This window comes from Bicyclus anynana, chromosome 22, assembly GCF_947172395.1.
Source record: "Bicyclus anynana chromosome 22, ilBicAnyn1.1, whole genome shotgun sequence".
NCBI lineage: Eukaryota > Metazoa > Arthropoda > Insecta > Lepidoptera > Nymphalidae > Bicyclus > Bicyclus anynana.
In genome coordinates, this window is record NC_069104.1 from 9,337,073 (window position 1) to 9,361,861 (window position 24,789).

Genomic DNA, 24,789 nt, shown 5'->3' on the forward strand with positions numbered 1-24,789 from the left:
GGCCAGCGTGGTGAACTAACCCCTTTCATTTTAAGAGGAGACTCAAGCTCAACAGTGAGCAATTATAACCGGCATTTTGGTTAAACTTACATGCATTCTACCTACAGAAAATACTTGATACTATAAGCGTCTGGAATGCGTTGGTGTTTTAAAATCTCGAAAAGTCAAGGCGTGATTGCCAAATAAGTAAAGTGGATACCTAGTCACCTACTTAAACAAGAATACTTTAAGTTTATTTGCATTTTTATGGATGACATGGCCACCACGCCCGAGGCATCGCCCACTGTAGAATTTTGTAAAAGTTTAGTTTTAATTCCACTAGCAAGAATAACTTGCCTCATTAGCTAAAGAATCATCTCTAATCTAATAACACTTGAAATAAGATCATAATCATCATCATGGGTTGTTAATTGGTATATGGCTCACTGTTGAGCACGAGTGTCTTTGCAGGATGATAGTGGTTGGGCCAAATAGTCTACCACACTGGGCCAACGCGATTGACAGACTTCATACACGTAGATAATTATAAATTTCTCACGATGTTTTTCCTTCACCGTTTGAGACACGTGATATTTAATTCCTTAAAATGCACACAACTAAAAAGTTGATTGACTTCTTAGAATGCATAATTACCTAGTGAAAAATTCGAAGTGCATACCACTTACCGGTTTTCAACCTATGCCCTCCGAATCAAGCGCAGTCATAGCCACTGGGCTATTACGGTATCTAATCATGACGTCATCATTATTTATCCTCCACTACAGCTCAGACCCACCACGCTCCTTCAAAACGGATTGGCGACAAAGTACCTACATATTACTTATGTTATTCATAGCATATCTGATACTATAGCTTGGCAACTTCGTTCGTAACACTCCCAAAGGTCGACGCGGGCCGGGGGGCGTGTAGCGATGAATGAAGAACCCACGACTGCACCTCACGTCCCCGCACGCACGATTTCACACCCGCGTACTCTTTCCCACCGTCGCCCGCATATCATAGGAGTGTCATGTCTCTTAACGAACTTGCCAGACTATAGGATATTTTTGAAAAAAAAAATCTCTCAATATTCTTTATCTTACAAAGTTTTCAGACCTTTATGTGCTTAAGAATTTATTCAAGTATCTACCTACGTTTTAAAACAAACACACGAATTCAGAAATGTCGTGTTAATAGATAGGATGACGTCACCCAGTTTTTGTCCGGTCTCTTGGACCGAAAGCACTCGTCACGCACGACCGGACACCCAATCAAGCGGTTGCGGTTAGTCATACCTGAACACCTTGACAACTTAAAACCTAGGTTTTATTTAATTGACCAAAACACTCGCGATTACGATCGCTATCGAATTTGAAGATGATATTATTCTGAAGACTAATTGCACAATGCCATTGCAATCGGGATAACTTTATATCTACCCATCTTTTACTTTTACCCAAATAACCGGATAACTTTATATCTACCCATCTTTTTAAATAAACGGTTTTTTATATTGATGGGTATATTTTTTTAAAAGGAACTTTCGGTAAGTACCTGACTAAAATCTAATTTTATTTAGGTAAGTAAGTATACTAATATATACTAATATTATAAAGACGTACATTTTTGGAGTTTGTAGGGTAAGGGGTAATCTCTAGTTAAAACTGAACCGATTTTGAAAATTCTTTTACCATTATTAAGCCACGTTATTTGTGAGTGTTATATCCCCGTATTTCGAAAACGTAACGTTCATTCCTTTCTTTTTTTTTGTTTATTCCATGTTGGCCAAGTTTTGAAACATCAAGTTTTTTTTTTAAAGAATATTTGCCATATCTTTTAAATATGACCAATATTCCCATTCCTCTCCAACTAGTCGGGAAAGACTGTATTAGGAGTGGGTACGACAATATACCAACGGGGCGGGGATCGAACCACCACCCTTGAGCTATTGAGGCTCTTGTCTTTTATTAGTTTCTCCGTATAAAGTGACTCTACCAGTACACCTGTAGCCAAGTTGCACGTCGATTCTCTTTCTATGATTGCTAACGCTTCGAAAACTAGAAAAATGTATGGGAATGACAGATCTTGATCACGTGACCTGTCGATAATGTCATTCCTATACATTTTGCTAGTTTTCGAAGCGTTTGCGATCGTAGAAAGACAGTCGACGTCCACTTGGCTAAAGGAACAGGTTCGGAAGGCAAATCCTTCTAAGAGAAACGCTATTAAGGGGATCTTTAGAACATAATTAACGTCCTATTGAATGGACAGACTCGGTCAGACTCATCTCTGAGGTGGTGGTTCGAATCGAAATATTGTCATGCTCATATAGTCTTTTCCGATTAGTTGGAGGGAAACAGGACTATTGGTCATAATCTATACTAATATAATAAAGCTGAAGAGTTTGTTTGTTTGTTTGATTGAACGCGCTAATCTCAGGAACTACTGGTCCGATTTGAAAAATTCTTTCAGTGTTAGATAGCTCATTTATCGAGGAAGGCTATAGGCTATATATTATCCCCATATTCCTACGGGAACGGGAACCACGCGGGTAAAACCGCGCGGCGTCAGCTAGTTTAAGATATTATGGCAAATATTTAAAAAAAAGTATTTATAGAATAAAATCATTTGTCTGTTCTACGATTAGGTGTTTTAGATACCTATCACACGAATACAAATTATGTCACCGGTCTAAGTCACCTGCCTACGAAACACTAGAACACCTTCAAATCACCACACTTCCTATTTAGGAAGTTGAGCTTTAACTTGTATGCAAATGGAATGATATCACTCTACAAAATGTAAACCCAATATTTGATCTTTTTGGAACCGTTCGGAAACCCATAGGGCTGTCAACAACTTCAAAGTTTATCTAAATTCCAAATAAATAGATTGTAGGTAGGTACATGTACCTGCAATGTAAGTATTAAAGTATATAGGTTTTATCGGCCTCCGTGGCGCAGTGGTATGCGCGGTGGTCCTGGTCCTGGGTTCGATCCCCGGCTGGGCCGATCGAGGTTTTCTTAATTGGTCTGGTTGGTGGGAGGCTTCGGTCGTGGCTAGTTATCACCCTACCGACAAAGACGTACCGCCAAGCGATTTAGCGTTCCGGTAAGATGTCGTGTAGAAACCGAAATGGGTGTGAATTTTCATCCTCCTCCTACAAGTTAGTCCGCTTCCATCTTAGATTACATCATTACTTACCATCGTAAGTTACTAACAAACTTGTTAGGAGGAGGATGAAAATTCACACCCATTTCGGTTTACAATTTTTCACAAAGTTTTATACTAGTTCAGGAGTTGTTGTAAATTGTACCTAGGCTTCACACATCTTTATATTGCAATAAAAAAAAATGTATTTACTTCCTATTTAGCTACTGTATTGTTAAAAATAATTTGTACATGTAAACATTCATCTTTATTAATATTAGTAAAGATTTAGCTTAAGGTACACATTATTAACTGTAACACTTTTGTATAATAATGTAATAATAAACAATCTCACCTGATGAAGTGAGATTGCAAACAAGGGCTAACTTGTAAAAAAACCCTACAATGCAACCATTTCATAACCTACTATAGTTCTGGTGTGTTATTAAAAATTGTGGTAACCCTAAGTAAGTCCGTCTAGGGAAGAAACTGAAGCAAGTCAACGACCGACCGAGAATTGCTACAAATAGAGAAACGTTTGTACTTACTCATAGAAGCTATATAAATAAAATTAGCGCCGGATCCCGGGTGGAATAGTGACAAAAAATATATGTATTGTACTGATTTATAAATAAATCGCACGTGAATAGCCCGAGCGTTAACGTAAATGCATTGTTTTCATGCTGATTCTACGATTATGCCACACACGCTGGCATAATAATATGCATACTAAACGACCGACAATGCTTCCCAGGCAACACAATCACAAGCTACACAGCGTCTTCGCCGGCGAAGACGAGGTCCCCGATATCTAACGTCACCCGAACGTGGGTGTTTTAACTCACGATCTCGGGGGCGTCCGGACTGATTCACTCAGGTCACGGTTACCCCCTCCCGAATGGCCCTCTAAGCCGAGGTCCGAGTCTCATAGGAGTGCCCTTAGAGAGTCGTTCCCTCCTCTATCTTTACTTCAGCCTTCTGGTCTTATTAGGCGATGCTTCTGCGCTCGCCCAAAGTCGCCGTAGTGGTCACACATGGAGCCATCGGCACTAACTAACACAAAAAAAATGGTATACTAAACACTGCTTAAGCGTAGCAGAAGTGATTTATGTTGTATGAGTAAACAAGCTATGTATTTGCTTATTATTTATCTACAAATACGGGGCAAATCCAAACAAGGTTCAGTAGGATACAAAGTTAAAATACAATTTTATTAACAGTTGCTTGCAGTATTATATTTTACTTTACTGCAAAGTAACCGAAATAGCGGATACTTCGTCCGCGTGGAATTCAAACTTTTTGACTATTGATACGTAAATTTTTTGAAACTAAAAAATAGCCCCCTGTAAAATAGTCATTTTCGAGATAACATGATAGTGAAGCATGCTATATACTCGTAGTTATATTATGTTAATGAGATATTGATTTTTAGACAAAGGCACACACTTCGCTATTAACGCTTCTGTATTAAATATACCTACTTTATATTAGAACCTCATAGGAATGCTCATCCCCGGCCCAGGCCTACCTTAACCAATTTACTAAAATCTAAAAATCTCGATAAAAATCTTGATAATTCTAGTTTTATAATTAAATTACAACTTTATTAATAAAAGTTTAGCTACAACTTTTAATGTCATTTTTTAATTCATCTTTAATTTGTCCACAACGGGAACAAGCTAAAAGCTATCGTAGACCAGTCTGAGTTTTACGATATTTTTTGAAGACTTATAATAATTAGTTTGTTTGTTCAATTTCTTGTTTGATACGCTTGTTGGTAACAGAAAAAAATAATACAGCTTCAAATGTTACTTCGCCATTTCGGCGAACATTTTGCCTTACAAGCGTGATAAAAAAATAGAGTTTTCTTCAAGAAACATACTTTTATTAAGCTAATTATTTAACCAAATCCTTATTTATACATCATATTATCCTCTCCATATAGTTTTATACGGGAGTATACCTGGGTTCCCAGGGACGACGTTGTATGCGCCGGTGGGCAATGGACATTCTCCTTTACACACAAAATACAATACCTATTTGTTTTTCACACGCTTTTTCGCATTGCTAATACGGCTGTTAGATACTTACCTACACTATTTACATAGATATTGCATATAAAGTCCCGTTAACCTTGAAAGCAGCATGTTTGCAAGGCGACTATTGCCTTTTTCTACATTCTGTGACATTTAATTCGTAACGAGTCGTAAATCCAAATGAAATACCACCATATGTCTGTCCAGAGAAACTCGATTACGTAATAATCTCAACTTACGTGCCTGACCACATAACATATGAGATACTTGGTTTACCTTAGAAGCTATGTCTATACTTCTAAGGTAAACCAAATAACTTTTACAAATGCTTTTATTAACTCGCTAGCGTACGCCCGCGATTTCGTCTGCCCTTTGACCTCTTTAATTCAGACCATACAGTATCATACAGTAGTATCGCTGTAAAAATGGAGTAACTTCTCCCGTTTTCCAAACATTTCCCTTCACTGCTCTGCTCCTATTGATCGTAGCGTGATGAAAAGTATACTATAACCTGTCCAGGAGTATGAAGAATAATTGTACCAAGTTTCGTTAAAATCCGTCGAGTAGTTTATGTTTCTATAACGAACATACAGACAGATAGACAGACAAACATTTTACTAATTGCATTTTTTGCATCAGTATCGATCAATAATTACCCCCTGATAGTTATTGGAAATCTATTTCATGTACAGAATTGACCTCTCTACAGATTTATTATAAGTATAGATGTAGATAACAGTAGAAGTAGCTATTACCTATATATTATTTAGGTACAAATTACAAAGTTATGTCATTTAAAAAAAAATGCAATTACAAATCGTGTTGATACATTAGGTAAATTGGTGATTATAATTAGAAACAAGTCGGAAACCAGTATTTAATTCCGAGAATCGTATTACACAGTGACTGGGCAATTAGGTATTTAATTATAGAATTATTTTAACTAACATGATAACAGAACGGTATTTTTCTACGATATTTGTGGTGAAAAAGCTTTGAAACGGCTGGACCGATTTTAATGATTTTTTTTGTGTTTGTTAGGTATGATAGATATGAGAGGTAAATAAGTAAAGATTTTTCCTACCCCTACCTCTCATTTTTTATCACAAATTTAAATTTTTGTATGAAATATGACAGAACAAAGTTTGCTGAGTCTCAATGTTTTGAAATGGCTCGACCGATTTTAATGGTTTTTTTTTTGTTTGATAAGTATGAGAGATATGAGAGGTAGAGGTAAATGAGTAAATAATTTTTCCTACCCCCACCCCTTATTTTTATTGCGAATTTAGATTTTTGTATGTAATATGGCAGAACAATATTTGCCGAGTCCCAATGTTTCGAAACGGCTCGACAGATTTTAATGATTTTTTTTGGTGTTTGATAAGTATGAGAGATAGAGGTAAACAGATAAATAATTTTTCTATCCCCCACCCCTTATTTTTGTCGCGAATTTAGTTTTTTGTATGAAATATTAAAGAACAATGTTTGCAGAGTCCCAATGCTTTGAAACGGCTCGACCGATTTTTAATGTGTCTGTTAGGTATGAGATATATGAGAGGCAGAGGTAAATAGATAAAGAATTTTTACTACCTCACCCTTTATTTATATCGCGAAATATTGCAGACCAATGTTTGCTGAGTTACTTGAAAGTATGCATGTTACTGTTTCAGCAGTATCCCATTTTATTCTTTACTAGCGGACGCCCGCGACTTCGTCTGCGTGAAACACTACTACTACTCCTACCCCTACCCTACCCTATCCCTACCTTACCCCTACCCTGCCCCTATCCTATAGTATGCGCATTATCATCTGAGTCGTCCGGTCATAAAAGTCAAAAAAGATAGGAATGTGCAGCGCGCCTACCTGCGCACCCTAATTATCGATAAACGGCTACCTGCGCACGTGCTAATGATGAGTCAATAATGATTTGGACGATTCTGATTGGTCGGTTTCTAATGTAATTGCATTGCGTATTTTTTTTGCTATAAATGTGTTTACTGCAATTAAATAAATACATTCATGTGTTACTCGTTGCGCACTATGGATACTAATATATAATAAATTTGGCAGAAGACGAAGATTCTGATGATGAAGACTCAGATGAAGATTAATTTTATTTAGTTAATAATTATATAATATGAAATATGTATTATATTAAATCAAATATTGTTAATTTTTTTAATTTTGTGAACAAGATACGATAATAAACTTTACTTATCGATAATATGTCTTTCATTGTTACACCCTTCACTAGACGGCTCCATAAGACCCATAAGTGCAAGCGAGATAGATATAGAGAAATGATTTATGGCCCTAAGACTCAGTTGTTAATGCTATTAGTATAGTATCCCTATGTTAGGGACCATGCGACGGCGACGGAAGCTAAAAAAATTGAGTAACTTCTCCCGTTTTCCCTTCACTGCTCTGCTCCTATTGACGGTAGCGTAATGAAAAGTATACTTTAACCTGCCCAGGTATATGTAAAATAATTGTACCAAGTTTTGTTAAAATCCGTCGAGTAGTTTTTGTTTCTATAACGAACATACCACGCGACGAACGCTTAAAAAATTGAGTAACTTCTCCCGTTTACCCAACATTTCCCTTCTCTGCTCTGCTCCTATTGATCGTAGCGTGATGGAAAGTATACTATAACCTGCCCAGGAGTATGAAGAATAATTGTACCAAGTTTCGTTAAAATCCGTCGAGTAGTTTTTGTTTCTATTAAGAACATACAGACAGACAGACAGACAGACAGACAGACAAAAATTTTACTGATTGCATTTTTGGCATCAGTATCGACCACTAAACACCCCCTGATAGTTATTTTGGAAATATATTTCATGTACAGAATTGACCTCTCTACAGATTTATTATAAGTATAGATTATTATTATTATTATTTACAAGTTAGCCCTTGACTACAATCTCACCTGATGGTAAGTGATGATGCAGTCTAAGATGGAAGCGGGCTAACTTGTTAGTAGGAGGATGAAAATCCACACCCCTTTCAGTTTCTACACGGCATCGTACCGGAACGCTAAATCGCTTGGCGGTACGTCTTTGCCGGTAGGGTGGTAACTAGCCACGGCCGAAGCCTCCCACCAGCCAGACCTGGACAAATTAAGAAAATCTCAATCTGCCCAGCCGGGGATCGAACCCAGGACATCCGTCTTGTAAATCCACCGCGCATACCACTGCGCCACTGAGGCCGTCAAATTGCAACTCGACGAACGAGCGTGTCGTTGCAATTCGACGAATTGCAACGACACGCTACATTATAATAATGTGCATTATCAGCTTATCTCCACAGTTCGCAGTAATTTATTGCTTAATAACTGTGCAAATAACTACTGCTTAGCGTATCAGTAGTTAATAATAAACAAGGCTCATCGCATCACAGCGGCAAGGAGTATAACCGTGTACGCATCGATGTACATTCGGGTGTAGGGTGGCCAGGTCGGCAAGCCCAATAGCCGGACAGACTAGTCAGTTTGGCCGGACATTAGGGTGAACAGGCCGGACACTCATACGGACACATTATTGAAGATTTTGTGTCTAGGTAGGGATAGTACAAAAAAACATGTACTTAATACTAGCGGACGTCCGCGACTTCATCCGCCTTTAGACCTCTTTAATCCAGCCCCTAAATTAGTATCGCTGTCAAAATGAAGTAACTTCTCCCGTTTTCCCAACATTTCCCTTCACTGCTCTGCTCCTATTGATCGTAGCGTGATGAAAAGTATACTATAGCCTGGCCAGGAGTATGAAGAATAGTTGCACCATTTCGTTAAAATCCGTAAAAGTAAAAGTAGTTTTTGTTTCTGTAACGAACATACAGACAGACAGATAAAAATTTTACTGATTGCATTTTTGGCATCAGTATCGATCACTAATCACCCCCTGATTTTTTGGAAATATATTTCATGTACAGAATTGACCTCTCTACAGATTTATTATAAGTATCGGACAGTATTTAATATCATTGGTTATTAATCATTCCAATATTCATTTTAGTCATTAGTAACAATTAAGTTCTAGAAATGTAAAAAGCGTAACTAAAGCCGGATGCCGTTTGTTTTGGCCGGACACGCAATCAAAATGCCCAACTATGTCCGGCTTTATCCTGACGCCTGGTAACGCTATTCGGGCGCGGGTTCCGTTTGTGATATTCGTTATATAATGAGCTTAAGCGTCGGTGATCGGCCGCCGCCGACGCCGGTTGCTTTCACTCGCGCCGGTAATTACTAACATTGTGTTCGTTCGCGTCTATTTACACAACTGTTTCGACTGCTGACTGCTAAAAGATAAAGAAAAGTAAAGCGCTACATGCCTCTCCTATCTTATCGACGCCACTCAATTGATCACTCATCACTATATCGCGCGCCTTGTACGGACGGACCACCTTTTATTGTCCAATTTAACGTGTAGACGTGTACGCTTTTATAGGCGCGATGTTACCGGTGAAGTCATAATGTGTGCCGTACAAAAATAGAAACACAGTGTTTGCAGGAAAATAGTATCAATAACAAAAGTGTTGTGGTTTGTTATCGAACGGGAAATGGCGGCCAAATCGCCTACAACGAGCGTGAAGTCGCGCGAGATCATCGGCGGCGACCAGTTCAGTCAGCGGCGCGAGGTTTTCGAAAAGCACGACACCGTTTTCATGCCGTTGCCGTCGCCGACCGTCGCGCCCACGTACCGCGACGTGGAGCCGATAATCACGACGAACCACGGCATCACCACGTCGAACTTCAAACGCAACGCGCCCGGAAGCTCCAGCATGCGCGAGACGAGGAGCGAGGACCGGAGCTACGAGTTCCGGCCGCGAAAGTATTCCGACAACTTCACGTCCGAACTGAACCAGAGCGACAACGTCGACTACCGGTACAGCATGGCTGAGAGGAACAGGAGACTGTCGAAACTGCGACGAGACTTCCTAAAGTCTAACTTACACGAACCGGGAGACGGGACGTTCACACGCAGCGGCGTCCGCGCCTCGCTGCCGACTACCAACACCGTGTCGGCAATAAAATACAAAATCGAAAATATAAATATATACAAATTCCCATTCGCCGAGCCGTATTCGACACCGACGCCGACCAGACGTGTTGTTGTCGATCTAGGATCGCCTGACGAAGACGACGACAAGGAAAACAATCCCACTCCAGACAGACCAAAGCACCAGAGTTTGCCGAATGAAACTCCCGGCTCCCCGAAGTTCGATCACCAAAAGTTGTATGAAGAACTGGTGAAACGTTATTCGCCGACACGGAAACCTGTAGACTGGACGTTGCCGCCGACAAGACCGAAAGTCGTGGGTTCGGTTCCCAAATCTACGTCCAGCGCAGCGGATAGTGTCGACAGTACTGATAAGAAAGATCAAGAACCAAACGCCGAAGCGGATGAAGTGTTCGAGAAAAAAGAAGAAAAGAAAGTTGAGAAACAAGAACCTGCAACTAATGAAAGTGTAGAGCAAAACAGAGTGGAGGATATAAAACCGAATATCGAAATTCTACATAACGGTCCAGAAGTGAGTGAAAATGAATATGAACCTGACAAAAAGGAAGATGCCAATAATAAGGCAAATGACTCCAAAGGTTCTCTATCAGCACTAGAGGAAAACGACTTCGTGCCAGAACTATCAACGTTCAAAAGACAGCTCAGCAGAGAATCCGCAAAGAAAGTCCCACTCGAAAAATATACGGACATAACCATTCCAGCATTGATAGAAAAGATGACCGAAGAGAGTGAACAGTCGCAGAACCATAAAACCGATGGGAAAAAGGTGAAGAGAAAGAGAAGTTTCTTGGACAAACTTCTAGGGCGTAACAAAGGAGTTAAAGTTGAAAAAACATCGAAATAACGACAACATTGGAATATTACAGCCCTGCCAAAGATTTAAACAAGGTATTTAAATAAAATTGAACCTTGAAAGGTTTTAAATCTGTTGTAAATTTGTTGATAATGAATGGTGATGATTGTGAAAATATAAATATATTGTATCCGAGTTAGGTTCGGCTTTAAACACATGACATTACGTCAGCATTTCTTATCGTCTGATAAATAATATGTAAGCTAAAGTCCACACAAAAGTCATATTTATAATAATAAATTGTACCTACCTGTTACTTTTACTACACTAGACAATTTTATTTATTTATACTAGCGGACGCCCGCGACTTCGTCCTCTTCCCTTAGCCCTCTTTAATCCAGCCCTTACAATAGTATCGCTGTAAAAATTGAGTAACTTCTCCCGTTTTCCCAACATTTCCCTTCACTACTCTGCTCCTATTGATCGTAGCGTGATGAAAAGTCTGCTATAACCTGCCCAGGTGTATGAAGAATAATTGTACCAAGTTTCGTTAAAATCCGTCAAGTAGTTTTTGTTTAGATAACAAACATACAGACAGACAGACAGACTTAAATTTTACTGACTGCAATTTTGGCATCAGTATCGATCACTATAATAATCACGCCCTGACAGTTATTTTGGAAATATATTTCATGTACAGAATTGACCTCTCTACAGATTTATTAGATATTTTTAACGGCTTTTAATTTTTTCATATGTACCTAGTTAACAGTTAAATAAACTAACAAATTACCTGGTGATGAAATTAATACTTGAAAAATAATATCGGTTCGTACTTTTAATATCTCATTTTTCTGTTTTGTTGTTTAGCTAAGCACGTCGATTGCACAACTACATTTATTAATTAGTTAAATACCTGATTGAAAAAAGTGATCTAGTTAATGTTAGAATAACTAGAAGATCACGTTTAATTTAACTGCTAGTTATTTATGTAACTTTGTTCACTGACTGACTGACTGACGTAACTACTTGCAATATTATATCAAGGTTTACAGTTAATAGCTGCAAATCTCTAATAATAAATATTATTTATGTTGTTTCTTAGTTTCGTTTCGGATTTTATAATTATTTTTGATTATTCAGTTTTATTCACAAGGCAATATAGTGTTTTTAAAAACAGTTATCCTTTTAATAAGAAAATAATTCAACTAATTATTTTAAATGCCAAAAATTGTATGGATGTTTGTTACTCGTTAAAAACTGATCAGATTTTGATGAAATTTAACACAGCAATATATGTTTGTGGGTTGTTACTTTTCACGCAAACCTACTTGGCGAATTTTGGTGAAATTTGGTACAGATACAGATTATAATTTAGCAATAATCTATAGGTAATAATATTATAAGTAAAGAGGTAAAGTTTGTGAGATTATTGGGAATAATCTCTGCATCTACTGAACCGATTTTGAATATTCTTTCACCAATAGAAAGCCACGTTATTTATTAATGTCATAGGCTATATTTTATTCCCACATTCCAGCGGTAACGGGAACTAAGCGGATGAAAACGCAGTGTGTCGGCTAGTATGTCATAAAATAGGCTATTCTTTTTATTCCACTGTACCTATAGTAAAAATCATACTCGTAATTCTCACATCAATGCGTGCGAATAATGTCACAGACATAACATTAAGAAATATTATTTAATAATATGTATCTAAATCTATACTGTTATTTCTATTTAAATCTGTGTTTGTTTGTTTGAACGCGCTAATCTCAGAAACTACTGGTCCGATTTGAAAAATTCTTTCAGTGTTAGATAGCCCATTTACCGAGGAAGGCTATATGCTATATATTATCCCCGTATTCCTACGGGAACGGGAACTACGCGGGCGAAACCGCGCGGCGTCTACTACTATATGTAGCTCTTCTTATCTTTTCCACCCAGTATAAAGTGTTAGCCAGTAAAGGCAACATATCCTCTATAACTTTATCGTAATGCAATGGGTTATCTTTAGCTGATAAATCGTAAGTGGCATGTGACACTCCCTATCGGCTAAATTGTAATTTAATCATGAAATACAAAGTGGAAGACGGTTTTTATTACGTAATTAATAAAAAAAAGTCGAAACTTGGTCCTGAATTTGAAAGTGTGGCGTGTTAGATACTTGTATTAGCATTCAATTGCAATAATTAGCATTTTAATCACCAGACGTGGAAAATTACAAGTTGATGATAATAATAATTAAACGGCAAAGTAATAGACAATGCAGAGGAAAAAAGTTGACTTTATACAATACCTGTAGCCAAATGGCACGTCGATTCTCTATTTACAAACGCTAACGCTACGAAAACTACAAAAATGTATGACAGATCCGATCGACAACTTGATCACGTGACCTGTCTATAGCAAATGTCATCTCCATACATTTTATAATTTTTGAAGCGTTTGCGATCGTAGAAAGAGAATCGACTTGCAACTTGGCTACTGGCACAAACTATACTAAAGCCATACTCGCGGTATTTACGATATCGATACTGTTTACCAACAAACAAATAAAAAATGAGGGTAGGTATATACATCGCTAGTCATTCCATACACCAAAAAATATTATAAATAACTTGTTCTTAAATTAATGAAAATAAATTCGATTAATAAACTTAGAACAATTAGATATAGTTAATTTATTTTTTACTACTCTTGCTCAAAAACATTGTCATATTACCACTCCACAGGGTTAAACAAGCACTTCAGCCTCTAGGGGCTAAAGTAATTTTGTTTTTTAATTTTTGTCTGTTACGAATAGGTTACGAATATCCAAGTACTAGCCTACTATAAAACGAAGGAGATTTTATATGTATATTCGTAATTAGAATCATTGCAGGTATGGCCCTTCTTCTTCTTCTTTTGGTTATATGGCTTCGCGCGTCGAGCGATTGAGCCAGAGCCGGTTTCTATTTTTAGGGCCCTCGCCTTACGGCTCGTGCCCTAAAAATCCCTCGTTAAAATGGGTTTTTTTAGCCCCTTCTATTGAATAATATTTTACAATCTACTATTGAATAACATTTTATAAACAAACAATACATAATTTAAATAAATAAGTTATGAAAAATCTTCCCTTACGAAGCGATCGATGGACTTTAAAATAGTCCGTGTAAAAATAGAGCCCACACATGTACAATTTTGTGTTTAATTCCGTTGTAAATTTTTTTACATTTTCTCAACACACAACTCGACATTTTATACAATATTTTTAGGGGAGTCAAAGAATACATAAAACAAGCATATGCAGGAAAACCTCAGAATCAGCTCCGATTGTGATGATTTTTTTTCATCAAAATCACCGCTAGCACGCATGCACCGGCTTCAAAGTAATCAGTAAATAGAAAATAAGTAATATAACGTTTTCTTCTGCTTATTAGTTTCCTCCATAAGTTTGTGTTTTTGAAGTCGGTAGTGTTTTTTTGTTTTTAAATTATTTATTATATAAATAGCATATATATTGTTTAAAAAGTACAAATCATTCCGTCCCCCAAAAGGTTTCTGATTTCAAATACCTACATCAAAAAACAAACTGAACAAAAAAAATAATCAAAATCGGAGCTGTTTCTGAGCAGGTCGAGGAAATATGCTCTATTGATTCCATTATTTCTTTACTATGTGACTCAATGAAATTAAAACAATTGGTCGCTTTTGTTTGTCTTACTTTTGACGCGATAGTCACTTATCTTTATTACTAACTGACTCCGCGCGGATTCGCCCGCGTGGTTCCCGTTCCCGTAGGAATATGGAGATAATATATAGCCTATAGCCTTCCTCGATAAATGGACTATCTAACACTGAAAGAATTTTTCAAATCGGACCAGTAGTTCCTGAGATTAGCGCGTTCAATCAAACAAACTCTTCAGCTTTATAATATTAGTATAGATACAATCTTTGCCTATGGATTATAACATTTATAACAGAGTACCAATAAAAAGAATTAGAACATATCACCAGTACATAAAAATAAATTGAAATGTCCGTCTGTGATTTGGAAATAACTAGGTTCTCTCTAAAACACAATCAAGCTTTATTAAAACTTTTGTCTGTCTGTCCGTTTGACTGAACTAATCTCTGGAACGGCTGAACTGATTCGAATGGAACTTTTAATGGTAGATAGAGGAGCTTATTGAGCAACATACGAGATACTTTTTATCCCGGAAAATCCATAGTTCCCGCGGGATTTGTTGATTCATAAAAAAAGACTGCTATAACCAATTAGAGCCGAGATAGCCCAGTGGATATGACCTCTGCCTCCGATTCCGGTGGGTGTGGGTTCGAATCCGGTCCGTGGCATGCAACTTTTCAGTTGTGATATTTAATTTAGACACGTGATATTTAATTTCTTAAAATGCACCAACTTTTCAGTTAGGTGCATTTTATGAAATTAAATATTACGTTTCTCAATCGGTGAATGAAAACATCGTGAGGAAACCTGCATACCAGAGGATTATCTTAATTCTCTGCGTGTGTGAAGTCTGCCAATCCGCATTGGGCCAGCGTGGTGGACTATTGGCCTTACTCTTCTCTGAGAGGAGACTCGAGCTCACCAGTGAGTCGAATATGGGTTGATGACGACGACGGTTTTAATTACGTATTTAGTAATGAAAACGAATATCACTTGAATTTTTTATTTTACATATATCTTTGACCTTTATTGACATTAGATATGTAGATATGTGTAAATTACTTTTACATGGCAACTCAATACATCCACACACTGCGTGTATATCTTGGCAACTTCGTTTGAAACACTCCCGATGCGGGCCGGGGGGCGAAAAACCCATGACTGACGCACCTCACTTCCGCGCACACACGCATTTCACACCCGCGTAGTCTTTCCCCCCGTCGCCCGCATATCATGTGAGTGTCATCAACGACTTGCCAGACTATAGCGTATGAAGTACTTGGACGTTGCGTTCACTCATAGACAATCTCAGTGTGTAAATTATGTGTAGATTTAGTACATTAGCCAAAAAATATATAGATTCAGATTTTGAACTGTCCTAACTTTGGCGTTTTTCATCACAACCACGATGCCATCTATCGGTTGCAATTGTATTCTGAAACAATCCGCGTTGCCACCACCATTCAAAAATACACAAGTTTCATCTAAATCGGTCCAAACGTATAAAAGGAGTTATGTGTCAAACACATACAAGAACCACGCAATTCCACAAATAGCAACTGCTTCGCTAAAATTTAAATAGACCCTCACCCTATATTAATACCTAGGCTACTTATCCCAGAAAACAAATATTATAGGTATAGGGCAACCCACCACCTCCCATGGCCCTTTCAACTTCTCGGTAATTTGGGCCGAATCGAGGGAGGGCGAACCCGGTACTTGCTCTTTGCGTGTTCCCGGGACGCCTTCTTGACTCCCTACAAGTTATTTTCTCTTTTCGCTCCTCGTCCCTTGATACTCACTCTCCCCCTTCTGGGACTGGACGACACACGACGTTGAGATCCGCTTGCCCGCCGCGGTCCATAGTTATAGGTATAATACCAAATGTTTTAGGTTACTTAATATTACTGTGTCTTTAGGGAAATGTTTTGTTTGCCTATGGAATTGACATCTATTACCTATGCCTTTATTTTAACCCTCCTTAACTACCTACATTACGATTTACGTTTCATCATCATCATCATTAAAAGCCGATGGACGTCCACTGCTGGACATAGGCCTCTTGCATGGACTTCCAAACACCACGGTTTCGAGTCGCCAGCATCCAGCTGCTTCTTGCAACCCGCTTGATGTCCTCGGTCCACTTAATGGGAGGTTGACCAACACTGCGCTTTCCGGTGCGGGGTCTCCACCTTGGGACCCCAAGGTCCAACGACTCTTCGAACTATGTGTTCTGCCCATTTTGCCACTCCAACTTTACGACTTGGTGAGCTATGTCAGTGACTTTGGTTCTTGTGCTAACGTTTATCTAAGAACTATTGTATGGAATAGTTACCTACTAAATAAGCTACAAATACATATTTGAATTATTTATTAAAATAAGTAAACTACTGTATGTATAAAATTATTGGTTATCCGCATTGGTTTCCTTTTATGATTCACGTTGTTTTGTATGTGATAAAATAATATTATTATTTCTAATTTATATTATAATATTCTATTTACATACTTACCTAATTAGTTGTTGTTTTTGTTTTATATTCGTTTGGAACATAGGTTCTCAAAATATGCAACAATTCCCCCGTGTGGGGCATTTGAGATTTTCATAGTAGTATACCCAGTTTTTCTAGACAATTTCAGTAAAAATTCTCAGCCCACAGATGGGAACTTAATCGTATCGTATATTGATCGTAATGTGTTACACCACACCCCCGAGCAATGGCGTGCACAAGGATTTTAACTAGGGTATGCACTATATGTACAAATCGTACAAAGTGGAATATTCCTTCTCCAAAATATGATAATGTGTCCTCAGGGTAGGCAGGGCATTTTGTCGTCTATGAAGTGCATGCCACTGCCCCCATGCCTCGTCGACCACGTGAAGCCGTCGGTCCTGACATTAACATTTGATACTGCTCGTTCAAAAATCAAAAATCTTTCTAATCCTGCAAAGCTGGTTTTGGATCAGTGACACTATATCTCCTCTCCTATATTGAAGAAAGGCCTGGTTTTGTAGTAGGCCGTAAAAATATAAAATCATGATTCAAAAAATTAATACTTATTATAAAGAGACAAAAAATTTTGGGTTTATGTGAAAAATAAGTATTCTCAAAGGCTTAACAAGGTTGAGAACCTATGGTTTTGTTATGAAAGAACAATATGAAGGATGAACGTTAAGTTGTTTTTTTTAATGTCTAATAAACTATAATTGTATGGCATAATATGAATGTAAATATTTTAAACAAAGCGTCTAATTATAATTTTGTAAAATAGTGATTACTTAAGCGAAATTATTTTTTTTATAATATTAATAAATGTTACTAAAATTCTGTCTTTTGGTTTGATTTGATATAATATAGGTATTTGTAACAAGGTCCAGAGAAGATCTACCACACTGTTAGATATCTCTGTTGCTAGGCAACAACGCTGAGCCTCAATAGCTGAACAGTAAGAGCGGTCAAACTCATCATCGGGAGGTGGTGGTTTGATCCCCGCCCCGTTGGTCTATTGTCGTACCCATTCCTAATACAGTCTTTCCCGACTAGTTGGAGTGGAATGAGAATATTGGTCATATTTAAAAGATGTGGCAAATATTCTTTAAAAAAAAAATCATATATTCTTTAAAAAAATTGCTGTGTAACCTTTTTACCCGGGTAAGGCACAAAATATTATTACTGGGGATTAAGTCAACTACCCGATAATAGAACTGCTGGAGAGAGGGATCATGGTCTGGGTTAAACGCATGGAATATTTTTTCCAGCCCTTAAGGGGGCTGAGGTTACTTGGCCAATAGGAAAAAAAATATTGCGATTTAATTTCTAAATAGTTTACATAAGCACGGTATAGATGGCGCTGTTACTAAATACGCAATAATCTTTTGTTTAGATCACCTTATAATTGTAAATACCGTTAGATTTTAATCTCGCGAGATTGTGACCTGTAGATAGATATGAACATACTGCTTACAATTTAACGTAACGTATCTTAGTGATAGAACACAAAAGGTATGCATAAATGATTCAAAGTCTCGCGGTTTTTCTAACACAATGGGCGTCCCACAGGGTTCAATTCTGGGTCCTTTTCTATTCCTAGTGTACATAAACGATTTACCACACCATGTTAGCGGCATCTGTGAGATAGTACTGTTTGCTGACGACACATCCCTAATTTTTAAGAGTGACAGAAGTAAAGATAATTCCGACGATGTAAACCGTGCCATATCGCATGTGTCGCATTGGTTCACTGTTAACAACTTACTTTTAAATGCAAAGAAAACTAAATGTATTGAGTTTTCATTACCAAATGTTATAAAATTAGATAAGTCTATAATGATCAATGGTGAAACACTAGAAATAGAGAATTCCACAGTTTTCCTGGGAGTGACCTTGGATTCTAAACTTCAGTGGGGTGCTCATATAGAAAAACTGTCAGGTAAACTCAGCTCAGCTGCTTTTGCAGTGAGAAAAATAAGACAGTTTACTGATGTTGATACAGCTAGACTTGTTTATTTTGCATACTTTCACAGCGTAATGTCTTACGGTATTTTGTTGTGGGGCAAGGCTGCTGATATACATTCTATATTTGTACTTCAAAAAAGAGCAATTCGAGCAATATATCAACTAAAATCACGCGAGTCCCTTCGTCAAAAGTTTAAAGAAATAGGCATTTTAACAGTAGCCTGTCAGTATATATATATAACAGTATAGTATATGTAAGACAAAATATTAATTTGTACAAACGAAAAGGAGATTTAAACCCACGTCTTACTAGACACGGACATAAGTTAGTTATTTCAGCATATCGTCTCCAAAGAGTTAAAAAATCTTTTGTGGGTTTGGGTGTACTCTTCTATAACTAGATCCCCAAGACTGTGATGGACTTGCCAATGCAGAACTTTAAGCAATGTGTTAAAAAACATTTACTTAGTCGAGGTTACTACACTATTGATGAGTTCCTTAACGACAAAGGTGCTTGGAGGCCATTGGATCAGCTTCCACCTTCACACAGGAAATAAAACTATAAGAAATTGTAATTTAATTGTTATCAAATGTAAATTGTAATACTGTATGACTTTTTCAAAAGAGCAACTGTTGAGTTTCTTGCCGGTATCTTCTCAGCAGAACCTGCCTTCCGAACCGGTGGTAGAATCTTTACAAATAGTCAATTGACGTGTCAAAAGTGCTTGTAAACTGAGCCTACTTGAAATAAATGAATTTTGAATTTTAAATTTTGAACGTATACGTATTCGGTAGATTGTAAGGATTCTTGTATTTTTTCATTTGTATGTTTACAAAAAAAAAATTGTGCCACTCTGGCATTAATCTCAGGAACTACTGGTCCGATTTGAAAAATTCTTTCAGTTTTAGATAGCCCATTTATCGAGGAAGGCTATAAGCCTATAGGCTATAAATTATTCCCATATTCCTACTGGAAAGGGAACCGCGGCCTCAGAAGATAAACTTACAGACTATATGGACGATATGGACTTATAGATAGAACATAAACTTTTGAAATACAATATATATTACCAACATAAACAACAAAATGTAACAATTATCACAACTAGTTTTGTAACATCCTCGCTTCTATACTTGCATCCTTGGTTTTATAAGACAAAAATGTCTGAACATTTCGATGTGTTGTCAGAATGGACCAGAAGTTTGGCGCATACTATAGTAATCCACTCCAAAAGTATTTGCAACTACAAATAAAATACTTAATAGAACTTTGGTTGGCTGGAGTGACTCCAGTGGAGACCATTAGTGGCCAAGTGCGAAAATATACAGGTAAAGAAGAAGAAGAAGTAGAAGAAGAAAGACCTTTGATTTATGTAGTTTTCATCAACTATTCTTCCCTCTATCTTTATCCAATTCTCTCACAGCAGTTTCCAGTTGGAATAGATGATCGTCCTTAACATCAGGAGCTAACTGTCGCATGGCTTTGGCTAAGTTGTAGACATATTCTTTGTTCGTGCCGCTCGGACCAGAGCAGCTTATTACTTGCTTTGCGATTTCTTCTATTGGTGCTGGTCCTGAAACAGGTGTTTTATAAATAAAAATATATTTAAAAAATAGTTTTATTCTCTGATTAAGCGCTAAATTACTTGTTTCTACCTAATTTGTTTTACCAGAGCGATAGACTGTCCTTCAGCATAGGCCTCCTCTAGATTTTGCCATTCTATTTCATTACCATCACTATTAATCCAAATACAAATAAAATTTATGTATTTTAAATACATTTTTATAAGTATTTTTTAAGTAGCCTTTGTGAGGTAAAATGATTACCTGTGGACCATTAAAATTAATTTTTTGTATGGATTGTGCTGTATTCATAGAAAACTAAAAAAGAAATAGATCTTTACTACATTATCATGAATTTACATACAATGGGATGTGTTTATCAACATCTTTTAATTTTTAACTGACTTCAAAAAATCTTCTCTGTATGTATATTATACATATAATAGATTGCAGATTTTTTATCTATAACTAGCTGACCTGGTCTCTAGCTTTGACTCATTCTCTACCCCTATCCTATTCTACTCCCACCCTTGTCCTGACCTCATACAAATTGGTCAAGCCGTTTCGGAGGAGTAAGGAAACAAACATTGTGACATGAGAATTTTATTTATGGAATATTGGTCATATTTAAAAGATATGGCAAATAATAAAGAAACATTATCAACCTAAACCTGCCAACCTCCATTGTAACATGGAGGCCTGCCCTGTAGTGGGCTATTACTATTTGGCATGATTACCATCATGGTAATCATGAATAAAATATACAGTATAAATAATATAATAACTCTTTATAACGACACTAAAGGTACTGTACATTTAGAGAGTTGTCATTTACTGGAAAGAACAAAAAAAAATTAACGAGTAAAACTTTTTGTCAACAAACAGTGATTTTCATTTACTAACCATGGAACCATGAACCACAGTTTGAAAGTTTGTGAGCAACTAAGAATATGATATTAATAAATTCCATGACTTTTACTTATTAGTCATGGTCAACAACAGTGCAATCCCATTTTGTAAACAAAAAAGAACAAACTCAGAAAGATTTTTTGCCATCAGTCAAGTTTATTATGGGCTCGGATAATAAAGCAACAAGAGAATGTACACAGCTGAGCAGTTTTAACTAATTTAGGCAACTTAAAAGGGATTTTTTATTTATTAATTGTCATTATTAGGAGTGGGTAAAATGCTTTATAGTGTATCATTGATTGAATGCAAGCTAAACCAATCAAAGCCATGTGATGTTGACGCATTAGCAAGTTTGTTGTTAAATTGAGTGACATTATATGGAGTTTACACTATATTTAGGAAATTTTTCATTATACCTGCATAAGACACATTCTCCTTCGTAGCAACATACAATGTTATGACAAAAGGCTGCCAATTTGATATAGCTGGGTGGAATGTAACTAATTTCTTTGAGTAGCCATTCTTCTCTCTGTAATCCAAGTGTGTTGTCACTTGCTCTATGTCTTCATCTCTTATTTTATATGCTACTCCCCAAACTGTGTCATTGACATCTTCACTAGGTATGAGGGTCACTACTCTGCCAGGCTGAGGACATAAGTAGATTAAAAATTAATACATTTTTGTAAAAAAGTTCTACATAGATGCTACACTTTTTTTTTTTTATTCTTTACAAGTTAGCCCTTGACTACAATCTCACCTGATGGTAAGTGATGATGCAGTCTAAGATGGAAGCGGGCTAACTTGTTAGGAGGAGGATGAAAATCCACACCCCTTCTGATTTCTACACGGCATCATACTGGAACGCTAAATCGCTTGGCGGTACGTCTTTGCCGGTAGGGTGGTAACTAGCCACGGCCGAAGCCTCCCACCAGCCAGACCTGGACAAATTAAGAAAATCTCAATCTGCCCAGCCGGGGATCGAACCCAGGACCTCCGTCTTGTAAATCCACCGCGCCACGGAGGCCGTCAAACTAGACCATGCATTCTGGGGCCATACTGCAGACACACTTTATGCTGCGGCGCCGCAACAGTGCCGTATTGCGGCGCCGCATCGCAACGTGTGGCTTTACTCTTATGTACCCTAGACTTGGTGAGTAGAGTATGATAGTGAATATGTGTGAGCATAAAGTAGCATAAGTGTTAATCTAGAATATATTCTATATCTCCTCCTCCGTGACCTCCATCTCTAATCCTTGTCTTTAGGATGGTGTGCCATTCTTTCCTATCTCCGGCTACGCGAAGAGCATCGTAAACTGTGGACTCGAGTGTAGTGCGGACCTGGTCAGACCAACGCATCGGGCTGCGCCCCCGCGATCTTTTTCCTTTCACCTTGCAAGTAATAAATAATTTTTTCAGATTCTACATCTACAAGTACTAATATTTTTAGTAAGTTTGTGGTGTTATAGGAAGTAATTTCTGGATGTATTGAACCGATTTTGAAGATTCTTACCAATAGAAAGCCAAGTTATTTGTAAGCGTTATGGGGTATATTTTATCCCCGTATTCACACGGAACGGGAACTACGCAAGTAAAACCGCGGGGCGTTTAGTGGTATATCAGACACTAGAAAAGGTGACAGACAAACGAACTTACTTTGGCATTTATAATATTAATACTTATGGAGGATTATAAACTAATGTTTGTCAGATCATTATGACGATCAGGCTTCTGATTAACCAATGGTAAAGTATCTTACATTTTCAGGTACTCCTCTATGATCAATACTGTGTTGATAAAACCTTCTATGGTAACCTTTTATATAACCTACAAGTTTGCATTCATAATTAAAATCTACTTTCCATACTAGTGATCCGTAGCCGAACACCCACATACTGATTATAGTTTAGAACTAGAACTATTGATTAGTTTAGTCCTATAATTTCAAGGAAATTATGGAAGTCTAATTATTTATTAACATTAGAAAATAAAAATAAACCATTTTTTTGTTTTGACTGCACAAACAAACAAACGTCAAAAATTCAAAATTCAAATGAAATTTGCATTTTGCAGTCACACTCACAAATGTCACAAACGTCAAAGTTTGCAAAATATTTGATTTCGACGTTTTTCTATCTAGTATGTATGTTTAGTATCTGTGGTGGGCTTGTAGCACACAGACGTAATTATTAATGAACTAGTATTGTATCCAAATTCACGAAGTGTCATGACACAACAAGACTGTATTTTTTTTGAGGGGAACAAGGTAAACTAAATCATACAAAAAATTGGCGTACTTACCCTACACACAACTATTTTGAATCGTTTATAAAACGTATAATTTTTACATACAATTAATAGGTACAGTTTTTACAAAGCATCGTTTATTCACAGAGTACTCGATTACATAAGTTTTGGTGTTCCAGCTAAAGAATGGATTCTATTTATATATTGTTTTTATTACAAATGTGATATAACTATGTTAGAAATATGTAATAAGGTAACTTTATATTTTATTAAACTAAAAGTTCCTAACCGTTTTTTACACCATTCAACAACACCAGAAAAGGGCATTGTAAAGGATTTTTGTCTTGCCTCTACGAGGAAAAGAAAAATTTTGGTAAACGCGATAGTTTGTTGATTGTGACAGGAGGGGTAACGTATAGTGCGGCAGGTCCCTATATAATTAGTCTGAGCCTTTATTGAATGTCCATGTGGATTTTTTCCGGGCGATTTCAGTCAGTCGTTTAGTTATAGTTCAGATTTTGAGTTCAGTTTCAGATACTTACATTAGCCAATCTTTTAGGTATGAAAAATGTTTTATCTGCGGCAAATAAAATATTTAAGGCTCAGAAAAATATAAACTCAAACCCAAAGTTGTAAAAAGAGTCTGTCATTCTGTCAACCAAAGACGTCAATATGCCCAGTGACACTGACATCTGTCTTCTAATCCAACACCAACAGTAGAAATGTGAGGCAAATTCAAAATAATGAAATGTAAAATAAAGACATTAGAACGTACTTTTGTGGCATGCTATCGTTCCACCAACATTAACTAAATGCCCAGCTTGCCACAAAAACATTGCCGTGATGTTGTGGAACCAACAAAACGGTCCACCAATACTGGTAGAGTGAATTGGGGAAGTAAATTCAGTAACACCCCTTCAGTCTCAAAACGGCCTGCGAAATCTCCGCGGTTGGTACATATCAATAGACA

General features: G+C 37.1%; 2 protein-coding genes across 2 annotated transcripts; one reads left to right on the forward strand and one right to left on the reverse strand.

Moving 5' to 3' along the window:
- Nucleotides 1–9,341: 9,341 nt before the first annotated feature.
- Nucleotides 9,342–14,181, forward strand: LOC112055454 (uncharacterized). Its single transcript, XM_024095576.2, has one exon. The coding sequence runs from the start codon at nucleotides 9,723–9,725 to the stop codon at nucleotides 11,025–11,027; it is 1,305 nt and encodes a 434-aa protein (XP_023951344.2). The 5' UTR covers nucleotides 9,342–9,722; the 3' UTR covers nucleotides 11,028–14,181.
- A 5,967-nt stretch (nucleotides 14,182–20,148) lies between these two features.
- LOC112055456 (putative glutathione-specific gamma-glutamylcyclotransferase 2) lies at nucleotides 20,149–23,606 on the reverse strand. The gene is made up of 3 exons (XM_024095579.2): nucleotides 23,332–23,606; nucleotides 21,992–22,220; nucleotides 20,149–20,677 (listed from the first exon to the last, which is right to left on the reverse strand). The coding sequence occupies exons 1-3, from the start codon at nucleotides 23,464–23,466 to the stop codon at nucleotides 20,487–20,489; spliced, it is 555 nt and encodes a 184-aa protein (XP_023951347.2). The 5' UTR covers nucleotides 23,467–23,606; the 3' UTR covers nucleotides 20,149–20,486.
- Between the last annotated feature and the right edge of the window lie 1,183 nt (nucleotides 23,607–24,789).

Coding starts and splice junctions, on each gene's coding strand:
- LOC112055454 (XM_024095576.2), top strand. CDS start 9,723: ATGGCGGCCAAATCGCCTACAACGAGCGTGAAGTCGCGCGAGATCATC.
- LOC112055456 (XM_024095579.2), bottom strand. CDS start 23,466: ATGTGGGTGTTCGGCTACGGATCACTAGTATGGAAAGTAGATTTTAAT. Junction 22,221..23,331: donor ATAGAGGAGTACCTGAAAAT/GTAAGATACTTT, acceptor TTATGTCCTCAG/CCTGGCAGAGTAGTGACCCT. Junction 20,678..21,991: donor GGAGAATGTGTCTTATGCAG/GTATAATGAAAA, acceptor CACCTGTTTCAG/GACCAGCACCAATAGAAGAA.